We start from the raw sequence: 12,985 nt of genomic DNA, 5'->3' as shown, positions 1-12,985 counted from the left end.
ATTCGAATGCGAAAATAGCAACTTTGGCAAAGAAAGCTCTCAGTTAATAACTGTGGAAGTGCTCATAAGAACACAAAGCTGAGAAGCAGGCTCTGTCCCAGTGAGGACGTTAATGCCAAGAAGAAGAAGAAGGGTATGATTGCTAAGCAAACGATCGTTAACGATCCAACAATGGGAATTGTTGGAGTTTCTGCCCGAGGAATTGCTGTTGCCGTTCATTTGCCTGGTACTAGCCCCAACGATTAGTTTGCGCGAAGGGCAATCCCATAAATTAGACTTGTAGTTGCCTATGCAATTTGCACATACAAACTTTTTGGTATCTCTTTTTACAGGACAGAGATCCTTAGCGTGAGAAGCACCTCCGCAAATCATGCAATTAGCAGCCATGCGGTAATGTAAAATTTAATTTAATGGTAATGCAAAATTTGATTGATTTTTACCCAATTGTAGAAAAGTTATGCCCCGTTGAATGTGTCTCAATAATTTCGTGTTCGCCCTTTTTCTGAAGCTTTAATATTAATTGTATCACTTTTGTTAAAGTGAACTAAATAATATTTTAGGATTTCATCTGGAATTTTATCAGGACTTCATTTAATTTTTTCTTCTTTAAATTCCACCAGGATTTTCATCATTAAATCAAGATTCCCTCAGGGATTTGCCAAAAACTCTCCACGGTATTTCTGAAGTAATTCTTCTAATTCTTGTTTCAAGAATTCCAGCAAAAAAAACCCAAAGATTTATTTAAGATTTTATCCAACTAAACTTCAGGAATTCCTAGACAGATTCTTTCAGGATTCTTTTCCTGTGATTCAATCAGGAATTCCTCTAACAAATTTCAAGGAGATTGCTCAAGGAATTCCTCCCAAAAAAATTCTACAAGGATTCCATCAATAATTCTACCTGGAATTCCTCTTATCAAACAAAAATCTTCCTATGATCACTCCAAGTATTCCTACAGAAAATCCTGTAATTAGTCCAAACATTTTTTCAAGAATTGCTGTAGAGATTCCTACTCGATTTTCTCTAGAAATTTCATCAAATATTCCTGCAAAAATACATACAGAGATTTACTCCAGGAATTCTTACAGTGATTCTTTCCTTACTCTAAGGATTCTTCAAATTATTCCTCCAAGGACTCCACTAAGGATTTCTCCAAGAGTTCCAACCAGAAGCCTTCAGGGATTCCACAAGAAATGCTGCAGACGATGCATGGATTTCCTTGAGAAATTCTTGAAGTAATCTTTTGATATAATCTCTGGAGGAATTCCAGGTAGAATTTCTGAAGGAACTCCTGAACCTGAACCTGAACCTGAACCCCAGGAGAAACTTCTGATAGAATTGCTAGTGGATCATCTGATGGAAGTTCCAGGTCAAATCTCTGGGGAACTCCTGCTGGAATCCCTAGAAGAACTTTTGATGTTATTTCTGTAAGAAAACCTATTGGAATCCCTGGAGGAACTTCTGATGGAACTCCTGGAGGTCCAGATGGAATCTCTAGAAGAACTCCTGATTAAATCCCAATTGAAAATTCTGGAAGAATGCCTGATAAGATTCCTTGAGGAATTCCTGATGAATTCTCTGGAAGCACCGATGCATTTCCTTGAAGAACTCATAATATAATCTCTGTAGGAGTTCCAGGGGCAATCTCTGAAAGAACTTCTAATGATATCTCTAGAGGAACTCCTGATGAAATCCCTGGAGAAATTCCTGATAGAATCCCTAGAGGAACTCCATATGATATCTCTGGAAGAAATCCGGATGCAATCTCTGAAGGAACTCCTGATGTAATCTAATGAAGAACTCCTGCCATCTCTGAAGAAACTTTTTATGATATCTAAAGAGAGACTCCTGGTGTAATCCATATAGGAACTTCTAACGAAACCTATGGAGCAATTCCTGATGGAACTAATAGAATCCCTGGAGGAACTCCTTATGATATCTCTAGAATAAATCCGGATGGAATTCCTTGAGGAACTCCTGATGTAATCTTTTGAAGAACTTCTGATAAAACCTCTGGAGGAATTCCAGGTGGGTTCTCTGAAGAAATCAGAGGAATGGAATCCCGGAGAAACTTCTGAAGGAATTGCTAGAGGAACTTCTGATTGAATCCCTAGAAGAGTTCCAGGTGGAATCCCTCCCTGAAGGAACTTCTGATGTAATCCCTGGAGGAATTCTAGATGGAATCCCTGTAGGAATTCCTGTAGGAATTCCAGGTCGAATCTCTGAAGCAACTCCTGATGGATTGTCTAGAGGAACTCCTGATGTAATCCCTAGAAAAACTTCTCTGAAGGAACTCCTGTTGCAATCCATGGAAGAACTCCTGTTATAATCCTCAGAAGAACTCCTGTTGTAATCCCTAGAAGAACTTTTTATGTAATGATTGGAGTTCCAGATGGAATCTCTAGGGGAACTCCTAATTTAATCCCTATAGGAACTCCTATTAAAAATTCTGGAGGAATTCCTGATAAAATCTCTGAAAGAACTATGTATCAAATCCCTAAAAGAAATTGTGACGCATTTTCATGAGGAAACCTGCAATGCCAGGTAAAATCTCTGAAGAAACTTCTTATGATATCTCAAGAGGTACTCCTCATGTGATTCCTATAGGAACTCCTGATGAAATCCCTGGAGAAATTCCTGATAGAATCCCAAGAGGAACTCCTTATGATATATCTAGAAGAAATCCGGATGGAATTCCTTGAGGAACTCCTGATTTAATCTTTTGAAGAACTCCTGATATAATCACTGGAGGAATTTCAGGTGGAACCTCTGAAGGAACTCTTGATGGAACCCCTTGAGGAACTGCTGATGTATTCATTGGAGGAACTCCTTATGTATTCTCTAGAAGATCTCTTCATGAAATCCCTAGAGGAACTCCTGATAGAATCCTCTGCAGGAATTTTAGATGGAATCTCTGAAGAAACTCCTGATAGAATCCCAGGAGAAGCTTCTGATGAAATCCCTAGAGAAGTTTCAGGTGGAATCCCTAGAAGAACTTCAGATTTAATCCCTTGAGGAACTTCCAATGGAATCCCTGGAGGATCTCCTGTTGTAATTCTCAAAAGAACTCCTGATGTAATCCCTAGAAGAACTTCTGATGTGATTCCTGAAGTTTCAGATGGAATCTCTAAAAGAACCCCTGATGGAATCACTATAGGAAATCCTATAGAACACACTGGAGGAGTCCTGATAAGATTCCTGAAGAAATCGCTGAAGAAATCTCTGGAGACATTCCTCATCAAATCCCTAAAAGAAATCCAGATGCATTCCAATTCCAGGTGCAATCTCTGAAAAAAAAACTTCTTATGATATCTCTAGAGGAACTCCTGATGATATCCCTGAAGGAATTCCTCATGAAATTTCTGATAGAATCCCTAGAGGAACTCCTTATGATATATCTAGAAGAAATCCGGATGGAATTCCCTAAGAAATTTCTGATTTATTCTTTTGAAAAACTTCTGATATAATCTCTTTAGGAGTTCCAGGTGGGATCTCTTAAGAAACTCCTGATGGAATCCCAGGAGAAACTTCTGACGGAAGGGCTAGAGGAATTTATGATGGAATCCCTAGAGGAGTGCCAGGTGGATGCCCTGGAGGAACTTCTTATGTAATCCCAGGAAGAATTGTAGATGGAATCCCTGAAGGAATTCCTGATGGAATCCCTAGAAGATCTTCTGAAAGAGCCCCTTTTGGAATTTTTGGCGGAATCTCTGAATGAACTCCTGATGGAATTCCTAGGGAAACTACTGATGTAATCCCTAGAAAAGTTTATCTGAAGGAACTCCTATTCGAATCCCTAGAGGTTTTCCAATGAACTCCTGTTGTAATCCCCAGAAGACCTCCTGATGTATTATCAAAAAGAACTATTGATGTAATTCCTGGAGTTCCAAATGAAATCTCTAGCGGAACTCCTGTTGGAATCCCTATAGGAACTCCTATTGAAAATTAATTCTTGATAAGATTCCTGATGAAATCTCTTGAAGAACTTCTTATTAAATCCCTGAAAAAAAATTCTGAGGCATTTCCTTGAGGAACTCCTGATATAATCTCTGGAGGAATTCTAGGTGCAGTCTCTGAAGAAAATTCTTATGATATCTCTAGAAGAACTCCTGATGTAATTCCTGATATAATTCCTTATTGAATCCTTATAGGATCTCCTTATGATATCTCTAGAAGAAATCCGGATGGAATTCCTTAAGGAACTCCTTGATGCAATTTTTTGAAGAACTTCTGATATAATCTCTGAAGGAATTCTAGGTGATGAAATTGCTAGAGAAACTCCCGATGAAACCCCTGAAGGAACTTATGATGTTATCCCTGGAAGAATTCTAGAAAGAATCCCTGGAGGAATTCCTGATGGAATCCCTAGAAGATCTTCTGAATGTAGCCCTGAAGGAATTCCAGGCGGAACCTCTGAATGCCTAGAGGAACTCCTGTTGTAATCCCTAGAAAAATTTCTCTGAAGGAACTCGTATTGGAATCCTTGGAGGAGCTCTTGTTGTAATCCCTAGAATAACTTTTGATGTAATTCCTAGAGTTCCAAATGGAACCCTATTGAAAACTCTGGAGGAATTTCTGATGAAATCTCTGAAGGAACTCCTTATCAAATCACTGAATGAAACACCTGATATAATCTCTAGATGAATTCCAGGTGCAATCTCTGAAGAAACTTCTTATGATATCTCTAGAGGAACTGTTGTCTCTAGAGGAACTGTTGTAATCCCTGTAGGAATTCCTGACAGAATCCCTAGAGGAACTCCTTGTATTATCTCTGGAAAAAATCCGGATTCCTTGAGGAACTTCTGATGCATTCTTTTGAAGAACTCCTGTTATAGTCTTTGGAAGAACTCCATGTGGAATCTCTGAAGAAACTCTTGATGGAACCCCTTGAGCAACTGCTGATGGAATCCTTGGAGAAATTGTTTAAAATATTCTTGAAGGAACTCCTGATGGAATAATTGGAGGAACTCCTTATGTGATCCCTAGAAGATCTACTGATGAAATGCCTAGAGGAACTCCTTATAGAATCCCTGGAGGAATTCCAGGTTGAATCTTTGAAGGAACTCTTGATGGAATCCCTAGAGGAAGTCCTGATGGATTCCTCTGCAGGAATCCGAGGTGGGATCTCTGAAGAAACCCCTGAACGTTCTGATGGAATTGCTAGAAGAACTTCTGATGGAGTCCCTGGAGGAATTCTAGATGGAATCCCTGGATGATCTTCTGAAAGAACCCCTGTAGGAATTCCAGGTGGAATCTCTGAAGGAACTCCTGATGTAATCCTCAAAATAACTTCTCTGGATGAATTCCAATTGTAATCCTTGGAAGATCTCCCAATGGAATCCTGATGGAATCGCTGAAGGAATTTCTAATTGAATTAGAATTACCATATTACCTCTCACTGAAAAGAGTACATTTTGTTCAACTCTGTAAAAGAGTACTAAAGAGTACACTAGTCTGAAAAATTGATAATGCATTTTGTATTATTGTGTTTGTCCAAACTCTTGTTTTCATTATTTATATTTGTTTTCAATTCTTAAATGGAAGCATTAATTTTATTGACGATCAAAAATTAGATTTCGGAAAAATAATAGAAATAATTAGTTATTATGACTTTTTCTCGTCTGAATAATGCAAACAATTGTCAGATTCATAATTACAGCCACTTTTCCTAAATTGTATTCAAATTTCAATTTGTCAGGGAGACACTATTTTTAACTTTTCATTATAAATTTAATCGACTTTTTGTTATATCATTATCTTCCCAAAATAGTTTTTTTAGTATCTAGCAAGAAAGTTCTTCACAAAATGTGGAACAATATTTGTCCTTTTATAAACTGGAAGTGATATGAATGATTTCCAAACTTTAAATCTGAAAAGAAACTCTAGCATTTTCTTCAAATTAAGTTTTGCTTGTTATAGACTTATTGAAAACTATACATAGTGCTTGAACAAAAGTTGTAGCAAACAGGGTTATTTATTCAAAATCACATTAATATAAAGCTGAAAATTACAATTTTATCATTATTTTATTATTTCAATATTAAGCGACAAAAATCAGCATTCTTCAAAATTTTCGTCAGTAATATTTGAAAAAGAGTACACTTGGGCCCATTTAGCAAAAAGAAATAGTACACAATTTTTTAAGGCAAAAAAGAGTACATGTACTCTAAAAAGAGTACGTCTGGTAACCCTAAATTGAATCCCTATAATTACTCCTGATGGAATCCCCTCCTGACGAACAAGGGTGGTACTGGCGGCTCTTTATTGCTACCCCAACGTGTCGGTGGTTCTAAAATGTAAACAACCATACAAAATAACGACCAAGCAATGGTGAAGGCGTAATTAATTTTCTCGCAAACATCTATTTCGGGGATTTAGCAGAATTTTCTGATTAAATTGCCAACAGCGTACTGCAGTAGCACGTAGCAAATAACTGCTGGCTAACAATTTCTTTCAAGCGCATTGATTACCTGTAATTTTGCGAGGAATGATTTTTACTTCTCCGCGTTAAGCCTTAAAATTGGTTCTGGACTTAGGTTGGCGGCTTTTCAATTTTACTCCCAGTTGACAGCCGCCCTCCACCCTTGCTGACGAAATCCTTAAAGAACCTAAACTGATTGTTATGTAAACAATACACTCGGATCTAGTTATACCCAGATTTTCATCAATTTTTACCCATGGACAAAAAAGTTACGCACGGATTAAAATGGTGCATTTTTTTTTTGAGTACAGGCCTTTTTTAGACACGAATCCATTGGAGCTAAAGTAAAGGAAATGGTCGAAATGGCAGCATTTTGAACTTTCTCCTCTTAGGATACGAGTTTTTGCCTGAATGATTGCTTTTTTTATCGAAACATTACTACTACAATATTTCAGTTATCCAGTTTTTGTTATCAAAATTTTTCTCCCATGCTGAACGACTCAATGAAACTTTTTTTAATCCAATTAACTTTCCTTTTCCTTTTACTAACCCATACCTTCACTGCCGTTCTGGCCGCAGTGATGGGAACAATCACGTCCTTGCTAGGTAACTCCTGATAAGCGAAAACCACTAACAAAACTGACCTTTTCTTTCGTTTTTACCTTTTCGCAGAATTGTGGAAATCTTCTCCCGCCGGCTGCAGGTCCAGGAACGCCTCACCAAACAGATCGCCGTGGCCGTTACGCAAGCCGTTCAACCCGCCGGTGTGGCCGTCATCATTGAGGGAGTGTAAGTTTCACACCTGACTCTTGACTTGAATTGCAATTATAATCTAATGTTCCATTACAGGCACATGTGCATGGTGATGCGAGGCGTGCAGAAGATCAACAGTAAAACCGTCACCTCGACGATGTTGGGCGTCTTCCGGGACGATCCGAAGACCCGCGAGGAATTCCTTACGCTGTGTAACAACAAGTAGGAAAAGTGCGAGCAACTTAATCGAATCCCGCATGAATGGTGCCACGAGGGCAGCGATAATTCTGCTGGCATACCTTTTATCCGTTTAACTCTCTTCTAGTGTAATGTGTATAACCCAGCTATTAGGTGTCTAAGTCGAAAGCAACTGGAAACTCTGTTATCGGAAGTCCAAATATGTGTGCGTGTGTAAAAACTGTTATTTCCTGGAAAATATTAATTGTTGATGTTGTCAAAAGAAAGTAAAATTAATCAAATGAGATAACGAGAGATTGAGAACGAGTGAGTAAAGCATACAAAAATTTACAAAATATATGAAACACATGATAGAACCAGTTTTCCGAGGGGCCAAGCTCTTACCAAGTAGCGATCGCGGAAACAATCATACTCTCAACGAAAATTGCCAATAATTTTAAATACCTTAGGCGTGTAAGCATACAAGGGACATTTTAACTCTAGGCGAACGAGAAATACGATTTTAGCGAAACGCAGCAATAGCATCACGTATTTTAGAGGAAGTATTTTACACACACTAGCCCAGTTGTACTTGTTGTTACTCACAAAAAGATTAAGCGAAAAAATTTGAATACTTTGTTAAGGTTGATATTGTTGATCGGAGATACGTTTTACAAAATAAAAAAAATATGTTTGTTACATTCTGATTTTATCATTGAAATGTCATATCACGACAAATCGTGAATCGTTGATTATCGGTTTTGAATCCGTTTTAGACCGTTTCTCATCCTAATTTTGTTTTAGATCACTTTAGTTTGTAAGCGCCTATGCGCGCGCATGATATCGTAAATAAATGTTAAGCCTAACAGCAAATGCATAACCAAAGGCGTTTTCGTTCTCTTTACCACAGTTCCCTTGCATAACAGATAAATGATCACCTGATCGAGCTGGCGTTATTAGTCGTCTTATTGTGACAAATAGCACAGCAGACTGAGACATGCTTGAAATTTCGTATTAAGAAAAAAAAAATAGCTTATAAAAGCCTTAAGGCGCAAGAGAAAATGGCACAAAAATCAGAACTGAAAAAGCAGTTTTCTCCTTTTAAAACAACAAATTGATAAAAATAAAAGAGCTGTGTGTTTTTATTTTCTTCGATTTGTCTATTTAAAAGGAGAAAACTGCTTTTTTCAGTTTCGACTTTTGCACCATTTTTACTTGGGCCTTAATACGGATAGCTCAATAGATTACCTGCTTTGCTCTTATCCGCAGTTGATCAGCAGAAGTTCGCTCATTTTATTTTGTATTGGGAAAGGCATCTAGCTTCAAATTTCTTAGGAATGAAAGCTTTAATCGAAAACAAAATGGTAGGCGTGATAGCCATCATCATAAGTTACAACTGGAACCGAATATTTTTTTGTTGCCAATGTTGAGAAATAACTCGTTAGATTCATTTCGTCATAAAAATGTTTTCCCAATTTTAGCTTTCATATACACTAGCGCATGTGTTTTACTAGGTGGACTTAAGCCCTGAGGTGCAAACGGAACACTCTGGAACTAAACGGTGAAGAGCTAGTAGCTGTGATATCACGAGCGTGTTATACTTCCATGCCGAGGGGCTTAGGGACAAAATGTCGAAAGACAAAACATCGAATGCCAAAACGTCGAAAGGGACAAAACGTCGAATGCGATGATTTTTTTAACATTGTTTGCCAGACTTAATTTGTTCATATCGGGGTCGATTAAATGTGCTATGAATAAGGTTTGGCACATAATGAATAATTTATTCCTTTGGAAAAGAATCATTCTTCCAAAAAATTTCGTTTCTTTCATATTTTTACTTTTCGACGTTTTGTCCCTTCGACGCTTTGTCCTTTCGACGTTTTGGCATTCGACGGTTTGTCTTTCGACGTTTTGTCACCCAACCATGCCGAGAAAAGCCCCTCCCAGAGAGAACAGGTCGCCGGTGTACTGGTGGTGCGAAGGGTGCGAATCAATACGCTTCCAATCGCAAAACGCAACATACTGTTAGCCATCCATACTTTGGTAGCGCAACTAGTCAGATGATGAGAGATTTGATTTTTCACGCATCCATCACATGCCGCTGTGGGGAAAAATGTTTTATTTTCCTGATATAAGACGGTTCACAGTGAAACAGTTAGGCGGAAAAGGTAGGAATATCCATTCTCTATGTTCTACATACGTTTGTTTTTTGTATTATTGCACTACTTTCATAAAAATTGAGATCTGGCTGTTAGGAGCACTAGTTTGAGGTTGGAAAAACAGGATATGTGAGGTAAGTTTCATTGGAACATTCGCCTGAGCGATTTTTGCGCTTGAATTAAACACGCTTCGGGACATTCTGCGCTGCCCCTAAAAATATCATTGGGTAGATAAATGAATTCTCTACTATTGGATCTCATTCAATTTCATACATAAGTGAAGTAAGCGGTGAAAATAAATATTTTGTTCCGAATGTTTTGAAACCATGAATGAGTTTGACATTGCTTTCGTCAACCATCATCATGACGACAGCAGCACACCCCACCGGACGAATTGTCGTATTGGGAGCACAGGACTGAAACGGCTGTCATCTACGAACAACTGAATTGAAGCCAAAAATTTGGTGCTGGAGAAGGTGCTGATTTGACAGCTCGACCAAAAATACCGTTTTAGGCACGAGACACACTCGTTTTCGAATGCGACATTCATATTTTACCTATGAATCTGGTGTTGAGTGCGTATTACTTTATCCAGTTTTTCTGTAACTGCTAGATAATTTAGCCACATTTTATTAGGCACAACGTAAAACGATTATCAATAGTATAATGTTTTTCTCATACGACATTTGTCGCTTCCGCACGGGGTTTGATGAGGGCAAAGCCTAAATTTGTTTACTCCAGCACTAGCGCCACACAGATGGTGGTAGGCTTCAAGAACTAGCGCTTTCTTCAGGGGGTTGATTGGGAGCAAATCTTCAAGTAATCTTCCTTCGGGCAAGACGAAGAATGTAACGCGTACCGTAAAATGGGGTGTTAAGGACTCGTGGGGTTTTAAGGGATTGAACTTCTCTATCAAGTTTGACAAATCACTAAAATGTCGAAAGTCGATAAATCAGCCATCCGAAATGCATCATTTGTTCGGAGGATTGTAATCCTTTTAGTGGTAATCCTATGAAATGGTAAGCAATAATAATATTTTGTCATTTCTGAGCTCTTTTTGAGAAACTTCGCGGCCTCGTCGGGCACTAAGCGCAGTGTTATAAAGTGTGCGTTATATTTCCCAGGGTGGCCACCAAAAATCTGTTATGGAATTCTCGCTTTTTTCCCGGTATAATTTCAAAAAATTTTCTCGGTTTCTTATTGATGGGCCAGAACACAAAAAAATAACCCATTAATCGGTTTTTTAGTTGAACATACCAAAAAATTGTACTTTAAGCTTTTAAACGGTATTTTTAGGTGATTTTTCCGTCCAATAAGAAGCAAATAATATTCGTAGAAGATTGGCATGTGTTTTTTTTTGGCTCTCGTACAATTAGTATGGAATGAAAATTTTTTGAAAAAACTTAAAAGTCGTTTTTCTTAAAAGTGGGATTCTATCACTCACACCCCATTGCTGCTATTCTTGGCACTTATGATTCACTTAAATATTTAGTGTCCCGGCAAATGTCGTAAAATTCCCGAATTTTATGTCAAATTCACATTTCTCAACTTTCTTGGAGGATTTTGAAAAATGTTCTTCCACTCAAACACGTCGGAACCCTTGAGGAAAACAAAAGTGAAAGAATTGTTCAAATCAGTCGTCCCGTTCTCAAGCCAACTCATGACATACAAACACCATTCCATTTTTAATTTAAAAACCTAGATATGTCCCTTTTGTGCATCCTACTTCCTTATTTAAAGTATTTAAATTTTTAGTGTTTTTTCTTTTATTTATTCATAAATATGAAGAGTTCACTAAAAAAAATATGTTTAAGGTGATGATGGAACAAAGCCGCTCTAAACTAAAATATGTACTAAAATAACTAAAGAAAACTAAGAATCAAATATGTTTGAGTGCTTAAACCTTCTGTTAAAAGTTTTAGAACTCTGAGTCAGATAAGTTAAAGTAAAAATTGAGCCCTGTTAGTAAGAGAAGAAAATCATAAAATAATTCGAAACATTACCAACCAACATTAGTGTAGCAAACTAGACTATTTCTACAAGAAAATCATGTTTGAAACCTATTTATCCAAGATTACAGATGGCAATATGATCAACCATATCAACTTTCTAAAACTTATTTTTGATGGTTTGTAGATTTAGAGGTTGAAGATGTTCGTTCAAAATTATTTTCCCGATGACCATCTCAAATTTCCGTTTTTTCCCGTCTTTTTCCCGATGGATTTAAATTCCCGTCTTTTTCCCGCTTTTCCCGTTTTTCCCGGTTCGGTGGCCACCCTGTTCCGCTCCATACTGGAACACTTTTCTCCAGTATTTTTTTACCCATGCCATTGGGTGTTGCATGCAAATACGATGTTTAGTGTAGTGTTTTATTTACAGGCCAAATTGGCCATTTCCCCATTTCCCCTATTAAAACTATGAGCTTGTTGAAATCATCCTTATATGATAGGTTATTAACAAAGTTGCTCTGCGTAGCTTATAGGATTCGTGAACTGCAAATTTATAGGTTGTGATCCTGTTGCATATAAATATAAAATCATTTCATAATAATTTACAATGTATTGATAGTTCCCAAATAGGATTAATGACTATGAAAAATTTAGCAGCAGTAATACCGTCAAGCTACCATTCACCGTGCATTTAAGAAAAATTTGCCTTTCAAAAAATTATTATACTTTTCCTAATAATTTGAAGCGTACTAGAATACCACTACGTAGCGTGCATTTATATCATAATTCAGGGAAAAATCTGAAACTAGTGATGCATAACAAAAGAACTACTCAAAAATTATGTTTGAAAATTGCATGTTAAGGTTGCCTCTTACCGTTCTATGTCACTATTTACCGTGCACACTAGTGCACCATTCATCGTGCGTATAGTTTTCATAATGATTTAATTTTGTATCTTGAAGATACGTTGTTGATGAAGCAACTATGTTGCTAGTAGTGTGTGCACTCATTTTTAAGAGTATTCAAAACTTCATTTGCAATAAATATAATAAAAAGTTTAAAAATTTGCTAAATAATTATTTTTTCATTAAAATCGTCATAGGAGGTTTGACTGTATTGGCCAAACCATTCCATATTCACTCAAAAACACAATATGACGTATTTTAATCACGACATATCAATAAATCTAATATTACCGAATAATTTCATGCTTTTTACAGTAATGCACGGTAATAGGAACCATGCATATTGAAAAGGGTCCATTTACCGTGCATTTGAGTTTTGACTGAAACACAATAAAAAATTCTAAATTGCATAAAATCTCATTGCTCATACGATGAAATATATCTTATTAGTAGTATCCACAGTGAAAACTATTTGAAATTTTGAAAAATTTCATACTCTAACGTTAAAATGAAAAATGTGATTTTATGGCGTTCCTACTAAGAATGTTGAAAAATCTCATTATCGAACAGAATTCACATGATATTGACTACATAAACTAGGTTTTTTAAAATGCTTTATGA

The 12,985-nt window shown here is 37.0% G+C and overlaps 1 protein-coding gene across 5 annotated transcripts in view; it reads left to right on the top strand.

The window, feature by feature from the left end:
- The window catches only part of LOC5574112 (GTP cyclohydrolase 1), a 71,352-nt gene extending 63,302 nt beyond the window's left edge, over positions 1-8,050 (top strand). For 4 of the 5 annotated variants that reach the window (XM_021840399.1, XM_021840397.1, XM_021840398.1 and 1 more), the window contains 2 exons: positions 7,094-7,210; positions 7,271-8,050. In XM_021840399.1, the coding sequence (XP_021696091.1) occupies positions 7,094-7,210; positions 7,271-7,400 (247 nt within the window). In that variant the 3' untranslated portion in view covers positions 7,401-8,050. The remainder of the gene's footprint in view (positions 1-7,093; positions 7,211-7,270) is intronic. The other variant, XM_001661131.2, reaches the window with a different exon arrangement.
- Positions 8,051-12,985: the final 4,935 nt, after the last annotated feature.

The sequence above is a fragment of the Aedes aegypti genome, chromosome 2 (genome assembly GCF_002204515.2).
Source record: "Aedes aegypti strain LVP_AGWG chromosome 2, AaegL5.0 Primary Assembly, whole genome shotgun sequence".
In the NCBI taxonomy this organism is placed as follows: Eukaryota; Metazoa; Arthropoda; class Insecta; order Diptera; family Culicidae; genus Aedes; species Aedes aegypti.
The sequence above is the reverse complement of the archived record's forward strand: the minus strand, read 5'-3'. Positions and strand labels throughout refer to the sequence as shown.